The sequence below is a fragment of the Bubalus kerabau genome, chromosome 3 (genome assembly GCF_029407905.1).
Source record: "Bubalus kerabau isolate K-KA32 ecotype Philippines breed swamp buffalo chromosome 3, PCC_UOA_SB_1v2, whole genome shotgun sequence".
Taxonomy (NCBI): domain Eukaryota; kingdom Metazoa; phylum Chordata; class Mammalia; order Artiodactyla; family Bovidae; genus Bubalus; species Bubalus kerabau.
Genome location: NC_073626.1, coordinates 107,266,099 through 107,291,195, shown reverse-complemented (window position 1 = coordinate 107,291,195; position 25,097 = coordinate 107,266,099). Strand labels below are relative to the sequence as shown.

The window sequence follows — 25,097 nt, the reverse complement described above, 5'->3', positions numbered from 1 at the left end:
CAGATGACACCACCCTTATGGCAGAAAGCAAAAAGGAATTAAAGAACCTCTTGATGAAGGTGGAAGAGGAGCGTGAATAAGCCGGCTAAAAGCTCAACATTCAGAAAACTAAGATCATGGCATCCAGTCCCATCACTTCATGGCAAATGGATGGGAAACAATGGAAACAGTGACAGACTTTATTTTCTTGGGCTCCAAAATCACTGCCTATGGTGACTACAGCCGTGAAATGAAAAGATGCTTGCTCCTTGGAAGAAAGTCATGACCAACCTAGACAGCATATTAAAAAGCAGAAACATTACTTTGCTGACAAAAGTCTGTATAGTCAAAGCTATGTTTTTTCCAGTAGTCATGTAAGGATGTGAGAGTTGGGCCATAAAGAAGGCTGAGCACCACAGAATTGATGCTTTTGAACTGTGGTGTTGCAGAAGACTCTTGAGAATCCCTTGAACTGCAAAGAGATCAAACCAGTCAATCCTAAAGGAAATCAATCATGAATATTCATGGAAGGCCTGATGCTGAAGCTGAAGCTCCAATACTTTAGTCACCTGTTGTGAGGAGCCTGACTCATTAGGAAAGACCCTGATGCTGGGAAAGATTGAATGCAGGATGAGAAGGGGTTGACAGAGGACGAGATAGTTGGATGGCATCACTGATTCAATGGACATGAGTTTGAGCAAGCTCCAGGAAATGGAAGACTTCCAGGGAAGTCTGGCGTTCTGCAGTTCATGGGGTTACAGAGTCTGACATGACTGAGCAACTGAACAACACCACCACAATCTTAGCTGGCATTGAATTGATCTTTTCAGTCTGTTTTATGTGCTGGTAAACAGAGCCAAAATCATCCAAAATTATGTTCTAGACATAGTGCTTAATTTAAAGATTCCTTACACTCATGTCTCTCTCTCTTTCTCTTCTGTCTCTGTCTCTTTCTTTCTCTTCCTACTGATTTGTCCCACCACCTTCTCTTCTTTATGTAAAGTACTGGAAAATCCCTTTATAGTGAAACTGTACTATTAATGAGAGCTTTTATTTAAATTTTAAAATATGATTTTTAATTATAAATTCCTTTTTTTTTTTTTACTATAGAATCTATGATACTTCTTCAGGAGAAAAGATAAGGAATTTAAATCAAATTTGTTCTGAAAACACTTACTGTGTGTTTTGTATATTTATATATATATGGATAACAGTGGAAGACATGGACATTAATAGCACATTAACTCTGAAGAAGCTAAGTTTATAAACACACAGATAAATACAAAAGTTTCAATATTATATATTTTGTCCCAGTTACTTCTACAGCATTGCAGATCACTCTGAAACATAGAGGTGTAAAACAATGATTTTTTTTTCTTTTTGCTGATGGAATCTGGTCAAAAATTCAGATAAAGCACAATAAGAGCAGCTATTGCAGTGTTTGATATCTCTACTGAGAAGACCTGAAAGCTGTGGGGATTCAATGCCTAGAAAAAGGAATCATGAAGATACTTTTTGTTCACATGGTCAGTGGCTGATATTGGCTCTCTGCTGGAAACTCACCTAGTCTGTCAGCTAGAAAACTGATCTCTCTGAATGGGCCAATTTGGGTTTCCTCTCAACATGGTGCCTTTTTTTTTTTTTTTAACAAAAAACAGCAATTGTATTATTCAATATCTGGTATCACACTATGACACCACCTAGAAACCTCACCTTCCTTCCTTACCTTGTCCCCAAGGGTACACCCGAAATGGAAAAAAATAAAAGTAAACCTAGATCTCAGCTCCTTCTCTGGAAGGAGGGGTGTAGGCCTTGGGAGCCCCTTTCTGCTAGTCCCAGGAGGCCAGAGAGCAGATCCTTCCTGTGCCCACAGAACTGGGCTCCAGCCTTCAACAACAGAAAGAACATTCAAACAGGAGCAGAGCCGTTTCTGCAGAGGAGGAGGATTTGGGAGGGTTCCAAGAGAACAAGTGGGGAGTGAGTGGTATTTTTATACTCTAATATTTGTAGTCATGTATGTCACTTCTGCCATGTATTCTGGTTAAAGCATGTATAAAGGTCCACCCAAGTTCAAAATGAAACAGCATACACCCCACCATTTGATAGGAAGGCTATCAAGGTCAAAGGGTAAGGAGACCACAAGGAATATGAGATATTGTTGCAGCCAGCCATCTTTGAGTACACCTTTTATCCAAATTAGTTAATGTCCAAAACATTTACTTCCCATTTAAACTTACTTTATTCACCTTTTTGAGTGAATTTGAATATGGTGATTCTCATGTGCACTGTTACAAAATTATGCTCTTTTATTTAAAGATTTTTTAATATAAATTATATAATGGTATCAAATGTCACTGTTTTTTCAGATATCCCGGCACAGAAGAAATCATTCACAGCATATCTTGAAAGATGTCATTCCTCCTTTGGAACAATTGGTAAGTATTTCACTTCAGTACTGTATTATTTGTCTACTGTCAACAAAATAAATTACCTCAGAGCTCAGCAACTTAGGACAGCATATACTTCACATTTCTGTGGGTCCGAAATTTGGGCATAAGCTAGTAGGGTCCTGTGGCTCAGAGTCTTTCAAAAGTTTTCACTCAAAATTTAAGCTAAAATTGGGGTAACATCTGAAGGCTTGAAGGGGGAAGAATCTGTTTTCAAGCTCAAGTACATGGCTGTTGGCACGATTTCGTTCCTTTGAGGCTTTTGGCCAGAGGCTGCTCTTACTTCCTTGCGACTTGTATGTTTGCTTTCTTCTTCAAAGCATGCCAGCTGGGAAGGCAAGAGAGTCCGTTGGGTGTGCTCAGTCACTTCAGTCATATCTGATACTTTGTGACCCCCATGGGCAATAGCCAACCAGGCTCTTCTGTCCATGAGATTTTCCCAGCAAGAATATTAGAGTGGGTTGCCATGCTGTCCTCCAGGAGATCTTCCTGATGCAGAGATTGAACCCAAGTCTTCTGCATTGCAGGCAGATTATTTACCACTTGAGCCTCAGGGAAGCACCAGAGAATCTGTTAGTAAAGTGAAAAATAGAATCTTCTGCAACCTAATCATAGAAATGATATCCCATCAGTTTTGCTACATTCTCTTGGTCACTAAATTCAGTCTATACTTAAGGAGGAGGGATTATAGAACAGTGTGAGTAGTGGTGATTCAGGTGCTAGGTTGTGTCCCACTCTTTGTGACCCTATGGACTGTAGACTGCCAGGCTCCTCTGCCCATGGGATTTCCCAGGCAAGAACACTGGACTGTTGCCATTTCCTTCTCCAGTGAAGTAGAGGTTATCAGGCACCTACTGCAAATTTTGACATTTTTAAGGAAAAATTAATCCCTTATCTGTAGATTCTAAGAGTGAGACCAAGTTTTGTGTGTTTTTTAATCTTCTTGTTGTTTATTGTTGTATCCTATGGCACCCCACTCCAAAATTCTTGCCTGGAAAATCCCATGGATGGAGGAGCCTGGTAGGCTTCAGTCCATGGGGTCCCAAAGAGTCGGACACGACTGAGCGACTTCACTTTCACTTTTCACTTTCATGCATTGGAGAAGGAAATGGCAACCCACTCCAATGTTCTTGCCTGGAGAATCCCAGGGACAGGGGAGCCTGGTGGGCTGCTGTCTACAGGGTCGCACAGAGTCGGACACGACTGAAGTGACTTAGCAGTAGCAGTAATAACAATTAAGAATACCTGAAACATCCTACAAAACATAAAAGAATGAAGTAGATATAATTAACTTACAGATGTCTCAGAGATATCTTCAGTTCAGTTCAGTTCAGTCACTCAGTCGTATCTGACTCTTTGCGACCCCATGAACCACAGCACCCCAGGCATCCCTGTCCATCACCAACTCCTGGAGTCCACCCAAACCTATGCCCATTGAGTCAGTGATGCCATCCTCATCTTATCCTCTGTAGTCCCCTTCTTCTCCGGCCCTCAATCTTTTCCAACATTCGGGTCTTTTCAAATGAGTCAGCTCTTCGCATCAGGTGGCCAAAGTATTGGGGTTTAAGCTTCAAAATCAGTCCTTTCAATGAACACCCAGGACTGATCTCCTTTAGGATGGACTGATTGGATCCCCTTGCAGTCCAAGGGACTCTCAAGAGTCTTCTCCAACACCATATTTCAAAAGCATCAATTCTTCGGTGCTCAGCTTTCTTTGTAGTCCAACTCTCCATCTATACATGACCACTGGAAAAACCATAGCCTTGACTAAATGGACCTTTGTTGACAGTAATATCTCTGTTTTTTAATATGCTGTCTAAGTTGGTCATAACTTTCCTTCCAAGGATTAAGCATCTTTTAATTTCATGGCTGCAATCACCATCTGCAGTGATTTTGGAGCCCAGAAAAATAGTCAGGCACTGTTTGCACTGTTTCCCCATCTATTTGCCATGAAATGATGGGATCGGATGCCATGATCTTAGTTTTCTGAATGTTGAGCTTTAAGCCAACTTTTTCACTCTCTTCTTTCACTTTCATCAAGAGGCTCTTTAGTTCCTTTTCACTTTCTGCCATAAGGGTGATGTCATCTACATATCTGAGGTTATTGATATTTCTCCTGGCAATCTTGATTCCAGCTTGTGCTTCTTCCAGCCCAGCATTTCTCATGATGTACTCTGCATATAAGTTAAATAAGCAGGGTGACAATATACAGCCTTGACGTACTCCTTAAAAACACATAAACACAAACTTTTTGATATGTAACTTTCTTTTTATTAATGATCTCCTTTTTGATAAATATAATGCCCCCTTTCTCCTTGCTTATCCTTCTTGTACTTCATATTAGTCAATGTGCTTCCAGTTCAAAATGATTTTTTTCTTAGCTCAGTTCCATGATTTTCTTCGCTTGGCATGGTTTAGGTCACTTATGTCCACTCTAGCTAATTGCTTCGTTATTCTGTTTTACTTCAGAATAAAAAATTCTTTAAAATATTGTCTACCTTTAATGTCTCTAATTTCTCCCCTCCTTTTACTTCTTGCAGCAACTCCATTTAGGCATTTATCCCAACCACTCACCTCTTAACGAGGTCATCTGTTACTTTCATGTTACTAAAGTTGGTACCAACATGGGCACATGTTGGTAAAGTTTTGGTTTTCTCCTTAGAATATCTATCTCAGAATTTAATCCAATTAATAACTTTTTGGAAACATTTTTCTCACATGACTACCAGGAAACTGCTGTCTTTTGGATATCCAAATAATTAAGTGGCCACTGACTTTCCATCTCCTTTGCTGGTTCTCATTCATCTTGGAGATCGACTCTTAACTTTTCTTCTTTCTGTCTACATTTATTCACTAAGGAATCTCATTTCAATGTTGTTGTTTCATATACTGTGTTACACTAACCACTTCTAACATTCAGTCTTCAGGATAGACCATTGCCCTAAACTACAATATTGTACATTGTGGCATTTTCATTTATATGTCTACATCTCAAATTTAACATCCAAAAGTAATTCTGATTTCCCTCCAAACCTGCTTCTCCCAGTCTTCTGCATTTCATAGGATGTAACTCCAATCTTCTAGGTCCTACAGTGAAAACTGTTAGTCATCTTTGACTTTTGTTTATTTCATTACATAAACTAAAACACCAAAGAACCCCATTTACTCTGTCTTTAAAATCTATCTAGAATCATTTCACTTTCTCCCATCTTTGTGCTATATCATTCATCTCCTAGTTTATTACGTGTGTATGCTTTAGTTACTCGGTTATGTCTGACTCTTTGAGACCCCAATGGACTGTAGCCCACCAGGCTCCCCTATCCATGGAATTTTCCAGGCACGAATACTGGAGTGGGCTGCCATTCCCTTCTCCAAGGGATCTTCCCAACCCAAGGATCAAACCTCAGCCTCCTGCATTGCTGGCAGATTCTTTACTGCCTGAGCTACCAGGGAAGACTTTGGGATTCCCTGGTGGCTCAGAAGGTAAAGTTTATTATAATGCCTTCCTAATGGACGTATCTACTTTCATTCTTGCTTTCTATTTTTTTTTTTTAATTTTTGATACAACAGCTAGCATGAGATTGTTAAAATGTAAGTTAGTTGATGTCACGCTTTGGCTCAAATACCTCTCTGATTTCCAGTGTCTCCAGGGTAAAACCTGAAAGACATGAAATTACTTACCAGATTCTACAGGACCCAGCCACCTCTGTGCTTCACCCTTTCCTCTCTTCTCCTGACACTCTGCTCCAGCCAAGATGACCTCTTTACTTTTTCCTTAGGGCCATTTCACCTGCTCTTTGTTCTGTCTGGTACAGAATAGTTCATTTAGCACCCAGAAATTTGTAAGCCTAGTTCCTTCCTTTTCGTTGCCTCTTTATTCAAATGTCATCTTTTAAAATAGCTCTTCTCTAGTCTCCCCTAAATACAAATGAACAAATTAAGAAAACCACCATTTCAGTCCACACTCCTTTTCTCTTACCCTAATTTAATTTTCTCCATACAACTTATCACCATGTGCTATACTCTGCATTTTCTTTTCCTTTGTCATCTCCTTAGAGTGTTCTGTGGGAGCAGGCCTGTTGTAGCCTATGTTTAGATCTTGATTCCCATGATTCTAATAACTGTAAGAACATAATAAAATTTCAGTAAATACGTGTTAACTGAATGCACAAATGAGATAGCTATGTGACAAATGAGATAGTTACCGACTTTTTTTTACTTCCAGGCTTATAATACACCGATGCATACTTGTGTACTTTCTCTTCATAATCTCATCATATATCTTGAAGTGTTACTTAGTCATTCGTTCTAGCATATCTTAGGGTCACTCTAGATGTGAAATATTCCAAGTTGAACCCATCATCACCTTCTTCTCAAATTGACTCCTATTTCCATTGACCCTGCCATTATTTTTTATACTTACTTAAAAGAACAAGTTACCTCTTTTTAATAGAGAAGACACTTTTAAAATTTTTGTTCAAATTTAATTTTAATTTTTTTTAGTTTATATTGGAGTCTAGTTGATTAACAATGTTGTGTTAGCTTCAAGCGTATAGCAAAATGATTCAGGTATATCTATATATTCTTTTTAAAATTATTTTTCCATTTAGGTTATTGCAGAATATTAATCAGTATTCCCTATACTATATATATAGTAGGTCCTTGTTAGTTATCTAGTTTATACATAGTAGTGTGTACATGGGGCTTTCCAGGTGGTGCTAGTGGTAAAGAACCCTCCTGCCAATGCAGGACATGTAAGAGACTAGGTTCCATCCCTGGGTCATGAAGATCCCCTGGAGAAGTGCATGGCAATCTACTCCAGGATTCTAGCCTAGATAATCCTATGGACAGAGGAGCCTGGCAGGCTATACAGTCCATAGGGTTGTAAAGAATCGAACACAACTGAAGCGATTTAGCACACACACAGTATGTACATGTTAATCCTGAATTCCTAACCTACCACATCCCTGTTAGTAGTAAACTTTTATCTAGGCTGAGAATACATTTTCTCTGGATCCTTTATTTACTCTATGACCCTTCATGTAAGTCAACATTTTCTGAACTGTTTTCTCCACAGGGGTGTGACGTTCTCATCTTTTTTGCATGTGTGCAAGCACATGTTCCCCAGGCCTTTCAAATGCTCTGGCCTCACCCCACTGTATCTACCACACCTCTCCCACTGATTCTGCAGTAATTTCACACCAGCCTTCTTTAAATATAAGCTTCATTATTTCATGCTCCTAGTCACAACTTTCAGCAGCTTCCTATTTTCTATAGCATCAAGTCTATAGACTTTCTCATAGCCCTGATTTACCTTATTTATTATCTACTGCCAAATACATACCCTCAAGCCAGCAATAGTAACATGATTAAGACATGGCTCTTACACTGAAGCAGCTCGGATTTTCTGTAACAATTATAGTTCCTTCATCTCAACACTCTTTTGTGTTGTCCACTCTTATTTCATGGGTAATAGACTTGTTCCATGGCTAGACTATAAATGCTTTTTAGTTAGGGGTCATGACTTGTATTTTCTTTATTATATCATACTTCCCCTTACATTGTTTCTGGCACTAGTGTTTGTAAAAGACACACATGTCAATGGTTTAATTATAAGATATTAAAGATTTATTAAAATAATATCATTGATTTCAGAGATTAATACATATATGACTGTTAATCATAGTGAAAGACATTTTTAAAATTTAATTAGATATAACAATATCTTATTTTCAAAATTGACCACTTAGGTTTCAACTTAGAGAACATTTTCCCTGGAAAGTATTTCTTTGATTCCTCAACTTTGAATCAGGTAGCCCTTCTTTATTCTGCCTTTCTGTAGCAGCTTTCCTTGCCTCTATCTCTAAATTGACTCTATCTCTGATCACATTGAAATTGCCTGTTTCCTTTTATATCTCTCTTACTGCATTGCAAGGTATTTGAGGGGAGAGCTATGCTTCACTTACTGTTTTCTTATTAAAACTTCATGGAAGGCCTGGCACAGTAGAGCTGTACAGTGAATAGAAAAGTAATGGTGTTTCTTTTGTATACATTTGCCTTACAGAACAAATAAAGTACATATAAATAAAATGCTTTATTTTAAGTATAGCACATGCAAATGTCTCTCTGAAGTGTTTGATGAAACATGGCAAAAGTTAAACTGAAAATGAAGCTATATGAGCGTGTGTATGTAATATAAATATGTATGAAATTATATGTAATTTTATATGTGCGAATATATATGAGATTATATTTGAAAAATGCCATAAACTTTCAAATTTTTACATGAAATGTGTATTAATTATGAATTTTAAAATTTAAAATTATGATTATTACTTAAATTTAACCAATAACTAATGGTATACTTTTGCTATGCCTATATATAAATCATAGGCTAATATTGAAAGAATTAAAATATTCCAGAAACAGTTTTCTTAATGTACCTTCCTAATTTCAAGGTTATTTGTTGGTTTGTTGGCTGGAGAAGGCAATGGCACCCCACTCCAGTTCTCTTGCCTGGAAAATCCCATGGATGGAGGAGCCTAGTAGGCTGCAGTCCATGGGGTCGCTAAGAGTCGGAAACAACTGAGCGACTTCACTTTCACTTCTCACTTTCATGCATTGGAGAAGGAAATGGCAACCCACTCCAGTGTTCTTGCCTGGAGAATCCCAGGGACGGGGGAGCCTGGTGGGCTGCCGTCTATGGGGTCGCACAGAGTTGGACACGACTGAAGCGACTTAGAAGCAGCAGCAGCAGTTATATGCCTTGACTCTGCAGCCTGAATTCTCAATAAATTAAACTTATTTTTAAAAGATCTCAAATTATGGATAATGTAACTAAGAAAAAATACATCTATATGCTTAATACACTATTCTAGATCAGATAAACTTGGAAAAGTGGCATTGGGAACTACTGCTAGATAAAAGGAAAAAAACAGTAATTTGTTGATCTCTTTAGCTTTCAGTCTCTGTAAATCTCTTTCCCTGCATTTCTATTCAATCTCTCTGTTTACACATACACACACACACACAAGCTCTAAAAACTCTATTGGAACTACCAACTAATTTACTTTCTATGCTTGCATTCGGTTTCCCTGGATCCTTTCTATGAGTACTTGTTTAGCTCTCATTTCCCTTGTGAACAGAGGTTAGGTTCAACTTTTATTCAGTCTCTACTTGAATTAAATTGCTTATTTAATGTTATTTTAAAGATAGAAATGTTTATCTTTTCCCTACAAGTCTTACTTATGAACTACTCCATTATGATAGACAATGAGAAAATAATCACCAATTCCTTCTAACAACAAATTTGTATTGATTTTTAATTATCCATTGCTGTTTACATCAAAACTTGAATTATTTTTCCACAACCTATAGAGCTGCTTTTATATTTGCCTAATAAAACTAACATTCAGAAAACGAAGATCATGGCATCCGGTCCCATCACTTCATGGGAAATAGATTGGGAAACAGTGGAAACAGTGGCTGACTTTATTTTGGGGGGCTCCAAAATCACTGCGGATGGTGACTGCAGCAATGAAATTAAAAGACACTTATTCCTTGGAAGAAAAGTTATGACCAACCTAGATAGCATATTCAAAAGCAGAGACATTACTTTGCCAACAAAGGTTCATCTAGTCAAGGCTATGGTTTTTCCAGTGGTCATGTATAGATGTGAGAGTTGGACTGTGAAGAAAGCTGAGCACCGAAGAATTGATGCCTTTGAACTGTGGTGTTGGAGAAGACTCTTGAGAGTCCCTTGGACTGCAAGGAGATCCAACCAATCCATTCTGAAGGAGATCAGCCCTGGGATTTCTTTGGAAGGAATGATGCTAAAGCTGAAACTCTAGTACTTTGGCTACTTTATGGGAAGAGTTGACTCATTGGAAAAGACTCTGATGCTGGGAGGGATTGGGGGCAGGAGGAGAAGGGGACGACAGAGGATGAGATGGCTGGATGGCATCACCGACTCGATGGATGTGAGTCTGAGTGAACTCCGGGAGTTGGTGATGGACAGGGAAGCCTGGCGTGCTGCGATTCACGGGATCGCAAAGAGTTGGACACGACTGAGCGACTGAACTGAACTGAACTGAACTGAACTGAATAAAACTGTATACTTATTTTTAACCTAGATTCAAATATTTTTTCCACAATCTGACATGTTCCTTCCTTCTGTCTCTATATCTCTTTTTCTTTCCCCCAACCCTGCCTCAGGGTTGCTTCTGTAGTCATCCATAAGTTCTTGCAATGTTTTTCCTTGTCAATACCTACCAAGATGAGCTACCATATATAAAATGATATGTACCAAAACACTTTATAAAATAGTAAAATCCTTGCTGCTGCTGCTGCTAAGTCGCTTCAGTCATGTCCGACTCTGTGCGACCCCAGAGACGGCAGCCCACTAGGCTCCTCTGTCCCTGGGATTCTCCAGGCAAGAATACTGGAGTGGGTTGCCATTTCCTTCTCCAATGCATGAAAGTGAAAAGTGAAAGTGAAGTCTCTCAGTCGTGTCCGACTCTTAGCGACCCCATGGACTGCAGCCTACCAGGCTCCTCCGTCCACGGGATTTTTCCAGGCAAGAGTACTGGAGTGGGGTGCCATTGCCTTCTCAGTAAAATCCTTAAGTAGATGTTATTACTCATTATTTTTACCATCTGGATCTTTGAGCTTATTTATATCCCACATTTTGTGCTAAAAATCTCATTTCCTTTATCTCTCATATTTAGAAATTCTTTGAACATTATCCAGCAGTCATTAGAGCCTTTGGCTTTAAGCATAACTGACCCAAAGTATCCCATTCCACCCACTACTTTTGGAGGAAAATAATTCACTTTCTGAGAGTGGAGTCTGCTATGGTGGGTGATCCCCTAGATGCTGTCACCCTTCAGTAACCATAATTTACCACTTAACTTCCCCTTTAAGAAAGAAGTTGCAATCAACGTGGTTAAACAGCAACATAATGCATTTCCTTTGAATACTGGCAAAAATATATTCCTAGTTGGAGCCTGAAATCTCAGGGTGCAAACTACCCAGTTCACTGACAGCTGACGTCACTTATGCCACTTGGTATGCAAATCCATATGCTATCAATGCAAGAGACTAAATTATTTTCTGAGAAGCTGTGTTGTTTCTTAACCAGCTCTGTAACACAGTGAAGATTTTAAACATGAAACGTCAAATGTACTAATATGTGTTTGTTTCCTGATTTTGTATATTTCACATTATAACTCTTTGTGAGACCTAATTATTTTCAGAGCATTTCCCCCTTTACCTTTAATGAAATATTCAAGAAAAATAACCCTGTTTATAGCATGTTAAATCTTTATCATTATGTTTATCAAAAGTGTATAAGGCATGTCTGGGGATAACCCTGCAGGACTCAAAAGCCTGTGGCAGGTTTTAGAGAATCATCTGCTGCCTCCTGAGCTGGAAGGATTTGCAGGCCAGAGCTCAGGAAGTTGCCATGGCTTGAGGGCAAAGCAGGCTTTTGCAGATAAACCTTAAGTCACAGATTCTACCTTTTGGAGCCAGATATCATTTTGTGGATTAATTAATACTTGTGAGGGCTTTAAGGATGAAAGACATTATGAGCATACAGCATTTCTTATGTTAAAACAAAGGACAGCCTCTTTGTGGGGAATCATTCTATTGATTAGGCTGTGCTTTCCTTAAATTGCAAAAAAAAATTGCCAAAAGCTCTTTAGTCTTTCAAAATTCTACTTTGTTAAGATAAAAATTAGGTTTTTGGAAAAAGCACTCTCCCAAATCTTTAAGATGTTAGTATATTAATAATGCTATATAATTTAAGAACTCTTATACAAACCATCTCCAAGTTTTCATTGTTTTATGTGCCCTTCCTTTACTCAAACAAGAGTGTTTTTTAATTTTTTTAATTTTTTTTCATTTAAAAAGTGTTATCGGCATATAGATTTTACAGTGTTGTGTAGGAGTGTGTTAACTCCAATATTTGTTGAGGCCATCCCTGTGCTAGGTTTGGGTGTAATATGATATGCTAAATAGTCAAGTCCTTTTCTGGAGGGCCTGTCAGTCCAGAGGTGAAGAGAAATATTAAACAAATAAAGAAAGTCATAATTCTATTAATGCAAATTACACAACATGCTATGACAGCAGACAAACAAGTTTCTATGAGAGAGGGAGAGCCTACTTTGGATTAAGTATTTATAAAAGCACAATTTGAAAGAGCCATTTAAATTGAGATTTACAGGGTGAATAGAGGTTGTTAAGCAAATAACTGGAAGGATGCTGCAAACAGAAGGACTAGCAAGTACAGAGGTCTGGAAGTCAGAACAAAGTTGTTATATTGGAAAAACTGCATGAATGCTGCACTGACTAGAAAAGAAAGAAAGAAAGTGAAGTCGCTCAGTCGTGTCTGACTCTTTGTGACCCCATGGACTATAGCCTACCAGGCTCCTCCGTCCATGGGATTTTCCAGGCAAGGCTACTGGAGTGGGGTGCCATTTCCTTCTCCAGGAGATCTTCCTGACCCAGCTATTGAACCCGGGTCTCCTGCACTGTAGGCAGATGCTGTACGGTTTGAGCCACCAGGGAAGTGGTAGACTGACTAGGGATATAAATCTGGAAATGTGGGTAGAGGGAGACAGTTCTCAGATAATGGTAAGGAGTTCAGAAGCCATTAAAATACAAAAACAGGTTACAATAACTTTTCCCATCCAGGCCTACATTTGAAATTCACTTAACTCTACAGAAGAGAAGAACATTTACACAACAACAATGAAAAAGGTTATTAACATTGAGCAATCTTGTTTTCCCTATTGCCTTGACCAAAACCAGTTATAACAAAACAATTGAATTATGCTAATAAATTTCCCAGACAGTAACCAGGAAGGCCATTCTCACTGAATCCCAGTAACAGTTAAAGAAAGAACACCATATTTGCATCAATGGCACAAAGAAATAGAATTCAGGGAAGAACAGAGAAAAAAAGGAAGGGAAAGAAGATGCATCTGTACAGGAAAAGCTCCAAAAGACTGAATTTCTTGAGACAGAAAGAAGTGCCCTCATCAGCCTGTTTCCCAAATAGAACCTGGATTTTTATGGTGGTGACCAAATGAAACACACTGGTTACAAGATGAAAGGCTAAGGGGGTTCTTAAACATCAAATGCTAGCTTATTCAAGATGATATTTTGATGAGTTAAGGGTAAATAAATCAGAGACATGTGGGTAAAATTCCCCTTGAAATACACAGGGGTTTAAAATGATGGGGAAATGCATTTGGCAAAAGATAATATGTACTTTGCCAAACCCAACATTTGGAAACCGGTTCAAGACATTCAGCAGAGCCCCAGAGCACAACATATTCTCTTATCCTGAGAGCAAAAGAAGGAGAAAACCCATGAAAGCAATGTACAATACACACTGCAGGGTATAAATAATTTGCGTTCAGCAAACCATGCCTAACTTTAAGACCTGAAGTCAAGACCAGCTTTTCCAGATCTTTAAGAATGCTTAATTACTCCTTTATAGGCAGTGCCCATGTATGACACAGCATCATTTTTCTTCTATTCTCCTTTTCATGTAATTATTGTTTTCAACTTGAAAATTTTGGTTTACCACTTTTTAAAAGTATGTACACACTTAATTAAGTATCTTTGTTACACAGAGATTTTATATTTCATGTCTCCAAGAGCATCATCGTTCATTTTCCAGCTATATGTGAGATGGCCCTAAAATTGAAGTGAAGTGAAGTAGCTCAGTCGTGTCTCTTTGCGACCCCATGGACTGGAGCCTACCAGGCTCCTCCCTCCATGGACTTCTCCAGACAAGAATACTAGAGTGGGTTGCCATTTAAAATTAAGCATTTATATTTTAAATTAGTACTTTATATGATATAAAGATAAGCTACATTTTGAAGGTGATTTTTTTCCCTTTATTTTTGTTTTTGTTCCACTACAAGACCACACACACGGTCAGCAGATCTGATGTAGCAAGAAAGCTAGAGTCAATACATAAATAACTGCAAACTGAGAAGAAAAAAATGTAAGCAGTGAGTCCCAAAGAGGAAAGTAGAGCAAGAGAGGGAAAGCCAGTGGAGTTCTGTAATGACTAAGTTCTAGAGATTGACTGTACATTAGGGTGATTATACTGATTAATAATTTTCAGTGTTGTACACTGAAAATTTGCTGAGAGAGTTGACCTTACATGCTCTCACCACAGAAAAATTTTAAAAAGGTAACTATGTGAGGAAATGGATATGTTAAGTAGCTTGACTATAGTAATTGTTTCACTGTTGTTGTTTGTTATTGTTTAGTCACTAAGTCATGTCCAACTCTTTGCAACCCCATGGACTGTAGCCCTCCAGGCTCCTCTATCCATGGAATTTCCCAGGCAACAATTTTGGAGTGGGTTGCTGTTTCCTTATCCAGGAGATCTTCCTGACTCAGGGATTGAACACACACCTTCTGCATTGCAGGGAGATTCTTTACCACTGAGCCACGAGGGAAACCCAAACATTTCATTATGTATATGTAAATCAAAATATCATGTTGTACACATTAAATATATACATTTTTTATTTTAAAGACAGAAACATAAAAATAATTTTAAAAAGAAAGCCAATGGAAAGAATACACAACATTTCTATTTCTGTGAGTACTGGAAAAGTTAAGAGATTTAAAAAGGAAGAGAAACATCATTGGGGGTAATATGATGGAACCAGATATCCTCCTTGTGTGCTTTATAATAGAAATTATCAAAAACAAGATTATCAGCAAAGTACTGTGATCAATCGAAAGTTCAGAAAAAAATATAACGTCTAATTACTAAATTGGAAAAGTGTTAAATGCAAAATCTGTTTGAAAATTATAGTAGCTCATGTGTGTAGTTATGGAGATTCGATACAAAGTTCTCCCAGGAAGCAGGTTAGTCATACAGAAACTTTCACAGGTGCCACTACTTTGGAGGGTTCTCTCCAGTTAAGGCCTGAGGCTTGTCTCAGTTTGGTGGATCTTGATAGATTATATGTATCAATATTACCAGTGTTTACAGAGATGTTGATCCCTAGGGTTTCCTTGGTAGCTCAGTGGTCAAGAATCCTCCTGCTAACGCAGGAGATGTGGGTTCCATCCGTGGGTCCAGAAGTTCCCCTGGAGAAGGAAATGGCAACCCACTCCAGTATACTTGCCTAGGGAATCCCATAGACTGAGGAGCCTACCGTCTGTGGCCTACAGTCCATAGGGTCACAAAAGAGTCAGACACAACTTGGCAACTAAACAACAACGGGATTACCTCACAAAATGAAATTTCTAAGAGTCTGCTGTATAAACTTGAAATCTGATTTATTAATTTGTAATGGTGCATATACTGATGTTGACTATGGTCCATCACATACTTTGTGAGAGGACCGAGGAAGCTGAATTAGGAGTCAGAAGATTGCCAGTGAACACAGGAATCAGAACAAAGGAGAAAAGAGCAACCACTCATATATATCAGCAGAGCGAAGGCTCTATGTTTCTGGTACTGAACATCAGTCTTTTCTCGTGAAAAAGCGCTGAAAGTTTTAGATTCAATGCATTTTCATTTATAAACATGTATTTCAACAGGACTCTTATAATGTACTGGTGTAGATAAAACTCTATTGTTTTCAATTCTACTTATTTTATCTGAGAACTATTTTATCTTATTTTATAAGATAAAGATATAAGAACTCATTTTATCTGAGAACTGAAGACTTCACATAAAAAAAAAAATGCAGTGTCTGTAGTTACGGTTACAGTCTGGTCTTTCTGCCTGACTGTTAGCATTAATCACAGGTTGTCTTCTGCTCTCTTGCCTTGTGTCTGGCTTCCAGCTTAGGCTGATAAACAGGTGCTATCTGGATATCCCACCACCATTCATTCTTTTCATATGTATCTCAGCACAGTTGTGTCTGCTGAATACTCCCTCACTGCTAGCAGACTGGCTGGCATCCAATCTGGACAAATTGCTGATCTTTCCTGCCACTTAACATTAAATAGGGATTCTGAGGAACATTGAACAAATAGCACAAGAAGCCAGATTCAACATCTAAAGACTGGTTGATGTTTCTAAGTATATGGTTTAGGAAATGCTACAACTTTAAAGAACTTCAAGCTGGCCTGGAACTTGGCATGTGGTATCCCAAAGTGAAAGAAAATGAACATTTCAGGTGATCAGTCGTGTCTGACTCTTTGTGACTCCATGAACTGTACCTCACCAGTCTCCTCTGTCCATAGAATTCTCAGGCAAGATTATTGGAATGGGTAGCCATTCTTTTCCCCAGGATATCTTCCCAACCCAGGGACTGAACCCAGGTCTCCTGCATTACAGGCAGATTCTTTACCATCTGATCCACCAGGGAAACACATGCCTAAACCTAAACATAATTTTGTAAATTACCAGAGGCAAGACCATCTGGGTCCTAGATGACCAATGTAGTCCACTGTAATTTATAGATTACTGTCCATTCAAACCATGGGATTAACATAAAAGAGGAATAAGTAATTAAAATAATTAATATGGTACCATATATAAACCCACATGCAAAATACAGAGCAATCTTCTGTTTGCCCTAATACTTCTTTTGGCTCCTATGAGCCTCCTGGAATAAGTGATTCCTAGTGCCTGGAACATGAAAAAGTATTTCAAAATATGATGACAAGGACTAATAAAGTAATTAAGTGTACATCATGGAAACTTTGCTTTTCAGCATGGGACTTGAATAAGGCAGTGCTTTCAGTATTGGAAACCTGATTGGAGTTTTCTATTCCAGGACAAAAGCTGTTCTCATCTTGGAGGTAATTGGAGGCAAGTAGGGTATCCATTCCCTCCAAAAGAGGAATAGGAGTATCCTGAAATGTGATCTCACAATGATATAAACCGCAATAAGATTAAGGTTGTCCTATTAGTCTTTGTGGGGCTTCCCCAGTGGCTTGGCGGTAAGAATCCACTTGCAATGCAGGAGACAAGGGTTTGATCCCCGGGTCGGATAGGTCCCTTGGAGGAGGGCATGGCAACCCTCTCTAGTACTCTTGCCTAGAGAATCCCATGGACAGAGGAACCTGGCAGGCTGCAGCCCATAGGGTCACACAGAGTCAGACATGACTGAAGTGACGATGCAGCAGAAACATTAACCTTTTCAGTCCCCTTGTGAGAAGAGCAACTGGTATTTAGTGGAAGGGGATGTTATTTTAAAATGTATTGAAAAAAGGTTGTATATTAAGTATGAAAGAAACAATGGAGAGAAATGAACAGACATGGGAATAGTTCATGATGGTTGCACATGTATATAATTACATGTAAAATGTATATGCAGATACACAGATATGTAAAAATATGCACTGTAGAAATAAATATAATAGGTAAAAGTACACACTAGAAGGATTACTAGGGTCTCCCAATGACTAGGAAGGCAACTTGGACGTTAGAAGATAATATAAAAGAAGATTCCTTACCTGTTTTCTCTGGGACCTCTGTGTGGACATGCCTAGCAACTCTATTGCATTGATTAAAAGCCATGAAAACTGACTCAGCCTGTTTGATGGCAATGATGTCCATTTATAGAAGCCTAATATGAGAAATCCAGCCCCTGGCCTCAATCTCAGTTATCCCGAAAAGGTCCAGTGCATAGAGGAACATTACGTATTCAAGGAGAGAGAATTTTAAGGTATATAACTCAAGCCAGTTTATGTAGATTTCTCCCTGCGAGAGTATTAGGTTTCTACTTTCACATTTTCCATCTCTTTTTTTTTTTAAATTTTATTTTATTTTTAAACTTTACATAATTGTATTAGTTTTGCCAAATATCAAAATGAATCCGCCGCACGTTAGACAAGTGGTCATCAATAATACATCTCTGGGAACTAAATATCCACCTAGTAGCCTTTTAGTGATTTTTTTTTTTTTCTGGGGGGAGGCAATATTCTTAGCTAATAATGTATGCATAAAATTTTATTATGGGTTGAGAGATTTTGTAGGTTTTTGGTAGACAGATTCAGTCTTTTGGTAACATTTTCATCAGAAGAAATCTTAAATAAAGTGGTAAATTTTATCTATCATTCGTTCAGTTCACTTCAGTTGCTCAGTCGTGTCTGACTCTTCGTGACCCCATGGACTACAGCACACCAGGCTTCCCTGTCCATCACCAACTCCCGGAGCTTGCTCAAACTCATGTCCAGTGAATCAGTGATGCCATCCAGCCATCAACCATCTATTATTTGTTACACAACAAAATTTCTAAATACACATTCATAAAGAAAGGGACATCTTCTGTGACGCTAATTGCTCTTAAAAACATCTTTCTTCCAAATGTCTGTAGAAACTAGTGATGCCCAAAATTAATTACTAAATGTATTATATGGATTTAGGGGATAGACAAATAAGATTTTCTGGCACTAAAAGAAGAGACCATATACATTAGGTGAAAAGGTGATTAAAGCAAATGAATAGACATATCTAAGTACAAAAGAGGTGCCACTGAATATCATGATTCTAAATGTTATCTAAGAGAGCTTCCTTAGATTCTTCTAGGCTTGTGGAAAATATGCTGAAATAAAAGAAATTCTCTGGAAATGTAGCTATGTGAAAAGTAGTATGCTATGATTATCATAAATCTTCATTATCTTCATTATTTTTTAAAATATGTATTCATCCAATATATTTTGAAAGCTAAGTATTGTGCTATGTATTGTGAATATAATAATAAATCAGAAAAGAACTCACTCATATCAGAGTGAGTCTTGTAAATAGCCAGTTTTGTACCTGATAAAATTTTAGTGGTTTGGGAAAAGTATTAGTCGTTCAGTTGTGTCTGACTCTTCGTGACCCCATGGACCCCCTGTAGCCTGCCAGGCTCCTCTGTCCATGGAATTCTCCAGGCAAGAATACTGGGGTGGGTAGCCATTTCTTTCTTCAGGAGATCTTCCTGACCCAGGGACAACTCACCCCAAATATCTCTTTTTTTAATCTATCATAATGCACACATAGTTTTTTTTTTTGTTTCCTTGTTTGTTTGCTTACCCAGTTTCCTATAAAAATTTAGATAAACATTTAAGCAGCCATTCATTCATCATTTATCCACTCATTTGTTCAAACAATATTTATTATTGTAATTATTGGTGGCAGCAGGTACTCTATCTGCTGAGAACCCTGATGTGAAAGGAAGAGTCACAGCACAGGTGCAGGTACAACCCAACAAGCCCTATGACAGTGATAACAGCAGAATGAAAAATGAAGATTCAGAAAAGGGCATTTAAAAGGGATTGCAGAGGAAACATGGAAGAACTGTATAACAACAGAGATACATAATACATTTTAAAGTGGATTCAATATATTTGGAAATTTATGTGATGACAATATGGTGGGAGTGAAGTATTACAACCAGGAGAAAAGCATGTAGGATGGCACTGAGGGGTATGGTCATTTGTTAGTAGGCAGCTGACTCCTAAAAGCTTACAGCATATAGGATGGGACACGGGTCAAGGTTGTTGACAATTCACCAAGATTGAAAAGTTGCAGCGAGAGTAAGAACTAGGGATGAGAAGAGTGCAGGACTGTCAAAGGAAGATAGAAATAGGGCACTAAGAAATTAAAACATCTATTGCAGACTTTGACGGGAGTCAATTCAGTTCAGTCACTCAGTTGTGTCCAACTCTTTGTGACCCCATGAGCTGCAGCATGCCAGGCCTCCCAGTCCATCACCAACTGCCTGAGTTTACTCAAACTCATGTCCATTGAGTCGGTGATGCCATCCAGCCATCTCATCCTCTGTCGTCCCCTTCTCCTCCCACCTTCAATCTTTTCAGGATCAGGGTCTTTTCAAATGAGTCAACTCTTCGCATCAGGTGGCCAAAGTGTTGGAGTTTCAGCTTCAACATCAGTCTTTTCAATGAATATTCAGGACTGATTTTCTTTAGGATGGATTGGTTGGATCTCCTTGCTGTTCAAGGGACTCTCAAGAGTCTTCTCCAACACCACAGTTCAAAAACATCAATTCTTTGGCGCTCAGCTTTCTTTATAGTCTAACTCTCATATCCATACAGGACTACTGGAAAAACCATAGCTTTGAATAGACAGGCCTTCGCTGGTAAAGTAATGTCTCTGCTTTTTAATATGCTCTCTAGGTTGGTCATAAGTTTTCTTCCAAGGAGTAACCATCTTTTAATTTCATGGCTGCAGTCACCATCTGTGACTGGGATGTCACTGCATCACAACTTACATTCTGTATATATTTACCCCACTGCTGCTGCTGCTAAGTCGCTTCAGTTGTGTCCAACTCTGTGTGACCCCATAGACGGCAGCCCACTAGGCTCCTCTGTCCCTGGGATTCTCCTGGCAAGAATACTGGAGTGGGTTGCCATTGCCTTCTCCAATGCGTGAAAGTGAAGTCACTCAGTCGTGCCCAACTCTTAGTGACCCCATGGACTGCAGCCTACCAGGCTCCTCTGTCCATGGGATTTTCCAGGCAGGAGTACTGGAGTGGGTTGCCATTGCCTTCTCCAATATATTTACCCTACTACTAAGTCGCTTCAGTCATGTCCGACTCTGTGCGACCCCACAGACGGCAGCCCACCAGGCTCCACCATCCTTGGGATTCTCCAGGCAAGAACCCTGGAGTGGGTTGCCATTCCCTCCTCCAATGCATTAAAGTGAAAAGTGAAAGTGAAGTCGCTCAGTCATGTCTGACTCTTAGCGACCCCATGGACTGCAGCCCACCAGGCTCCTCCGTCCATGGGATTTTCCAGGCAAGAGTACTGGAGTGGGGTGCCATTGCCTTCTCCCATATTTACCCTAGAACTCCACAAAAATCTCTGTGGAGTGATAAGGAATAGTTGAATCTCTCTTAAGCAATATGCAGTTATATTAACAGTGAAAGCCAATAAATACAAATAAGAAAGGAAGCAAGCCCACCCCATGGAGGACGATAATGAGATAATGCTGCCATAGTATTTCTTGGTAGCTAGCTGAACAAAATGCATGGAATATCAGGGTTTGAGATGCTTTTCCAGTTTAACCAGCTACCTAGTTCTATTGAATTGTTTGCTCTCACTGGCCTCAGCAGGTACATGGAAGGGGAAGTAGAAATGAGGGGTGAAAAGGAGAAACTTTTCCAAGGATGACAAGTAAAATTAAGGAACGCATTAAATTTATCTTTGTTTTACCATTTTTAATCAATTTTGTAAGCAAGTGACTTCAATGCCCAGAAGGAAGTGTGAGTAAAGGTGTATCACTATTCAACAAATCATTCACATTACTCTTTGTAATATTTCTTTTGGATACTTAACATCTTGTAATGACTATGATCTTGCAGGCACTTCCCATAAGCTATATATGCATTATTGATGAAGTTCTATGACTGGAAACTTCCATCACTGCAGTGACTGTTGGAAAGCATAGGTTCATTCAAACTAATAATGTGTATGAGTTTGTCATAGTTTTAACATATGCATTCTTCTTGCAGATGGTTGAAAAAGAAGGTTATCTTCAAAAAGCTAAAATTGCAGATGGAGGAAAGAAACTAAGGTAATAAACTTTTTTTTTAATTCACTTTTATATAACTATGCTAGTTCTCCATCTCCTCAATTTGTGTTGCTGTTATTGTTTAGAAAGCTAGGCCCTATGGTGCAGGACTAGAATATTCGTCTCTGTTATCACTAAGGTCAACATTATTTTTCATATAACTATAGGTTTCCAACAAAGCACTACATTTTATTTTATTGCACAGAATAGGAATGAAGTGCTTCGTGACCCTCTAAAACTTGAAATTAAAAAAAATATGCAAAGAAATAAGAAAGTAGGTCTTGATTTATGTGATTAACAGATTAAAGGGTGAAGGGACTCATTTTGCAGTATAAAAAATCTCCTATAATACATTGAGAGCATAATTTTTTGAAGAATGGAGGATTTGAGATACATTTGTTGCTCAGTAAAAATCATTTGAGAAAGAAAAATGAGAGAAAAATATCATCTGTTAGATAAAAAGTTGGAAGTTGCTGCATTTGGAGATGAGAGTGACACAGAGTAGGTGAGAGAAATTAGACAATGCAGGAAGAATTTCCCTAGGTGACAGGAAGAAAAAACTTTAATAATAAAAAATGAGATTGATAGAAGGGTAGTCAAAGATGCTACATATTTTTTTTAATGTATGGGCTACTTAGAAGTAAACATCTCTATTTTAAAATGTCCCCTATTTCTCATGTAAGTCTTATTAAATACTTCGTTTTGTGATAGGTTAAATGCAAACTGCAAAGGTATGTAGAAAGTACTCACAGTGGGAGACAAAGCATTTATTCATGACTATATAATTAACAATTAAAATCATAAAGGATAAATGTACTAATTAGCTACACAATGGGACACTTATTAATTGTATAATGTAGTTTATTACTGGGATGGAACTCTGGCCAACACTAGAAAATGAAGTATGTTATTGTACTTATTTATTTAAAATAAGTAAAATTGGAGAAAACTATCATCCATAATTCCACTACTTAAAATAACTCTTTCAGTTTTAAAGAACAAATTCTATTTTCCACCTATATTGTGTTTTATTCTGGGGTAAGATTTTAAAAGCTCTTTTAAAGAAGAGCATTTAAAATATTGTGTTTTATTCTGGGGTAAACAGGGCCTTCAACCTTCTCCTAGACTACTTTTCTGCAGTATCTCTGCAGCCACCCTCCCTTGAAGGGTCAGGAGGGAGATACACAGGTGACAAGATCAAATGCAATACTGTTTTCAAAGACTCATCTAGTCCAGGCCCCAGTGGAGAACCTGACATAATGTGTTAAGTTCTGAAAGGGCAGTAGGGATTCTTTGACTAACCCAACCTAGTGCCAACTTTCCCCTGGACTTCACTCCCAGGTATATTAGCCCGTGGAAGGAGTGTGGAGGGTGCAGCGATAAGCCTTCCGAGGATAAACCAAAGCCCTTTCTTACCTTACCAGCTATGTGGACATCACATCCAAAGAAGGATAGAAAAGGGCTTGTGAAAGTTCCCACTTCAGCCTTTCCCTGGGGCTTGGTAGGAAGGAGGAGGTGATAGCTTTGGTAGGTCTTGGATTCCAGCCTCATGCAAGGAAGAGGAGATCCTAAAAGGGATTCCAAGTAAATTTTGTACAGTGTCCTTGCCCATAAGCCCTCCATAATCCATTCTTGTAAAATGTTTTCCTAGAAGGTGGTGTCAAGAAAAATTAAAGGGGCAGAACCAGGCCTTTTCCCTCACCAGCTCACGTGAACAGCACATTTTTAGGTAGCTTCAATCAGTGTGTATACCATTTTGTATTTGTTTTGTTTGTTTGTTTAACCAGTTTACATACCGTTTATGTATTCCAGCTTAAATTCATATAAACATTAGTTTGTACTATGTTTCATTGTTATTTCAATCATCTTGCATGAAATTATGCATTCTTTCAGCTTTTTTTCATTTAAAATCATATCAATTTTAGTTTTCCTTTTGTTTTGTTTTTAACCTCAGGTGCACAAATTGAGTTGATTATCCTCTTCAATGTGTGGCCTTGTATTATCATCTTTCTGGGCAAGACTCCTAGCTGGGCTTACTTTATTCTCAGTCTCCATTCCTCACTTCAGTCCTCTGTAGAATGTGTGTTCCTCAAATCCAGTCTCCATATATTTATTTAGCTATATGTGTGGCATACTAGAAAACAGCATGTAAGTGAATATGCTCTAAATTGCAGAAGTCTTTCGGGTTATAGGGGCTTCCGTGGTGGCTCAGCAGTAAAGAATCTGCCTGCAACGCAGGAGATGCAGGAGACACGGGAGACATGAGGTCAATCCCTGGGTCGGGAAGATCCTCCAGAGGAGGAAATGACAACCCACTTACTATATTCTTGCCTGAAAACACCCCATGGACAGAGGAGCCTCACGTGCTACAAAATTTCTACCCATTTTGTCATTGTGTGCACACATCAAATTTTACTTAGGCAGTCTTCCAGGAGTGGATACTTAAATTGTCCCTACTCCTTCCATCCCAAACAATATTGCAATAAATGACACATGTATGTCTCCTTACAAATATATTAGGAATTTTCTCTGGGGCATAAACCCAGGTGGCTCAGTGGTAAAGAATCTGCCTGCCAACTCAGCAGACATGGGATCAATCCCTGGATTGGAAAGAACCCTTGGAGAAGGAAATGGCAACCTACTCCAGTATTATTGCCTGAAAAATCCCATGGACAGAGGAGCCTGGTGGGCTACAGTCCATGGGGTTGCAAAAGAGTTAGATGTGACTTAGTGACTAAACAACGCAAAAAGACTGCTTGATGGTAAAGACACATACAGTTATAAATCCACTGAGTGCTGCTGCCAGACTTTCTCAAGAATGAATGCATCAGTTCATATTCTCTTCACAATGCAGAGATCACCCCTCACCACAATCTCATCAGTGTATAGCTTACTAAATTTCAGTTTTGCAAGTTGATATCTATAGAACATAGAGTTGCTTTTATTAATATTTTTATTCCTCTGGTTGGTGTTTCAGTTAAGTATCTCACTTTTCTTTTCTTGTGACAATTTCTAATATGCACCAGGCAGTATATACCTTGGTCAACTTTTATATTAAAATTATAAAGACTTTATAGATTGAAAATTGTAGATATAGTCAACATATTTAATAACATATGATATCCTATAATGTTGATGGGACTATAAAGCACCAAGCC

At 38.5% G+C, this 25,097-nt stretch overlaps 1 protein-coding gene across 1 annotated transcript in view; it reads left to right on the top strand.

The window, feature by feature from the left end:
* ARHGAP15 (Rho GTPase activating protein 15) overlaps positions 1–25,097 on the top strand; it is a 700,001-nt gene that overhangs the window by 89,009 nt on the left and 585,895 nt on the right. The window contains exons 3-4 of the mRNA XM_055572678.1: positions 2,346–2,414; positions 21,881–21,942. Of these exons, the coding sequence (XP_055428653.1) occupies positions 2,346–2,414; positions 21,881–21,942 (131 nt within the window). The remainder of the gene's footprint in view (positions 1–2,345; positions 2,415–21,880; positions 21,943–25,097) is intronic.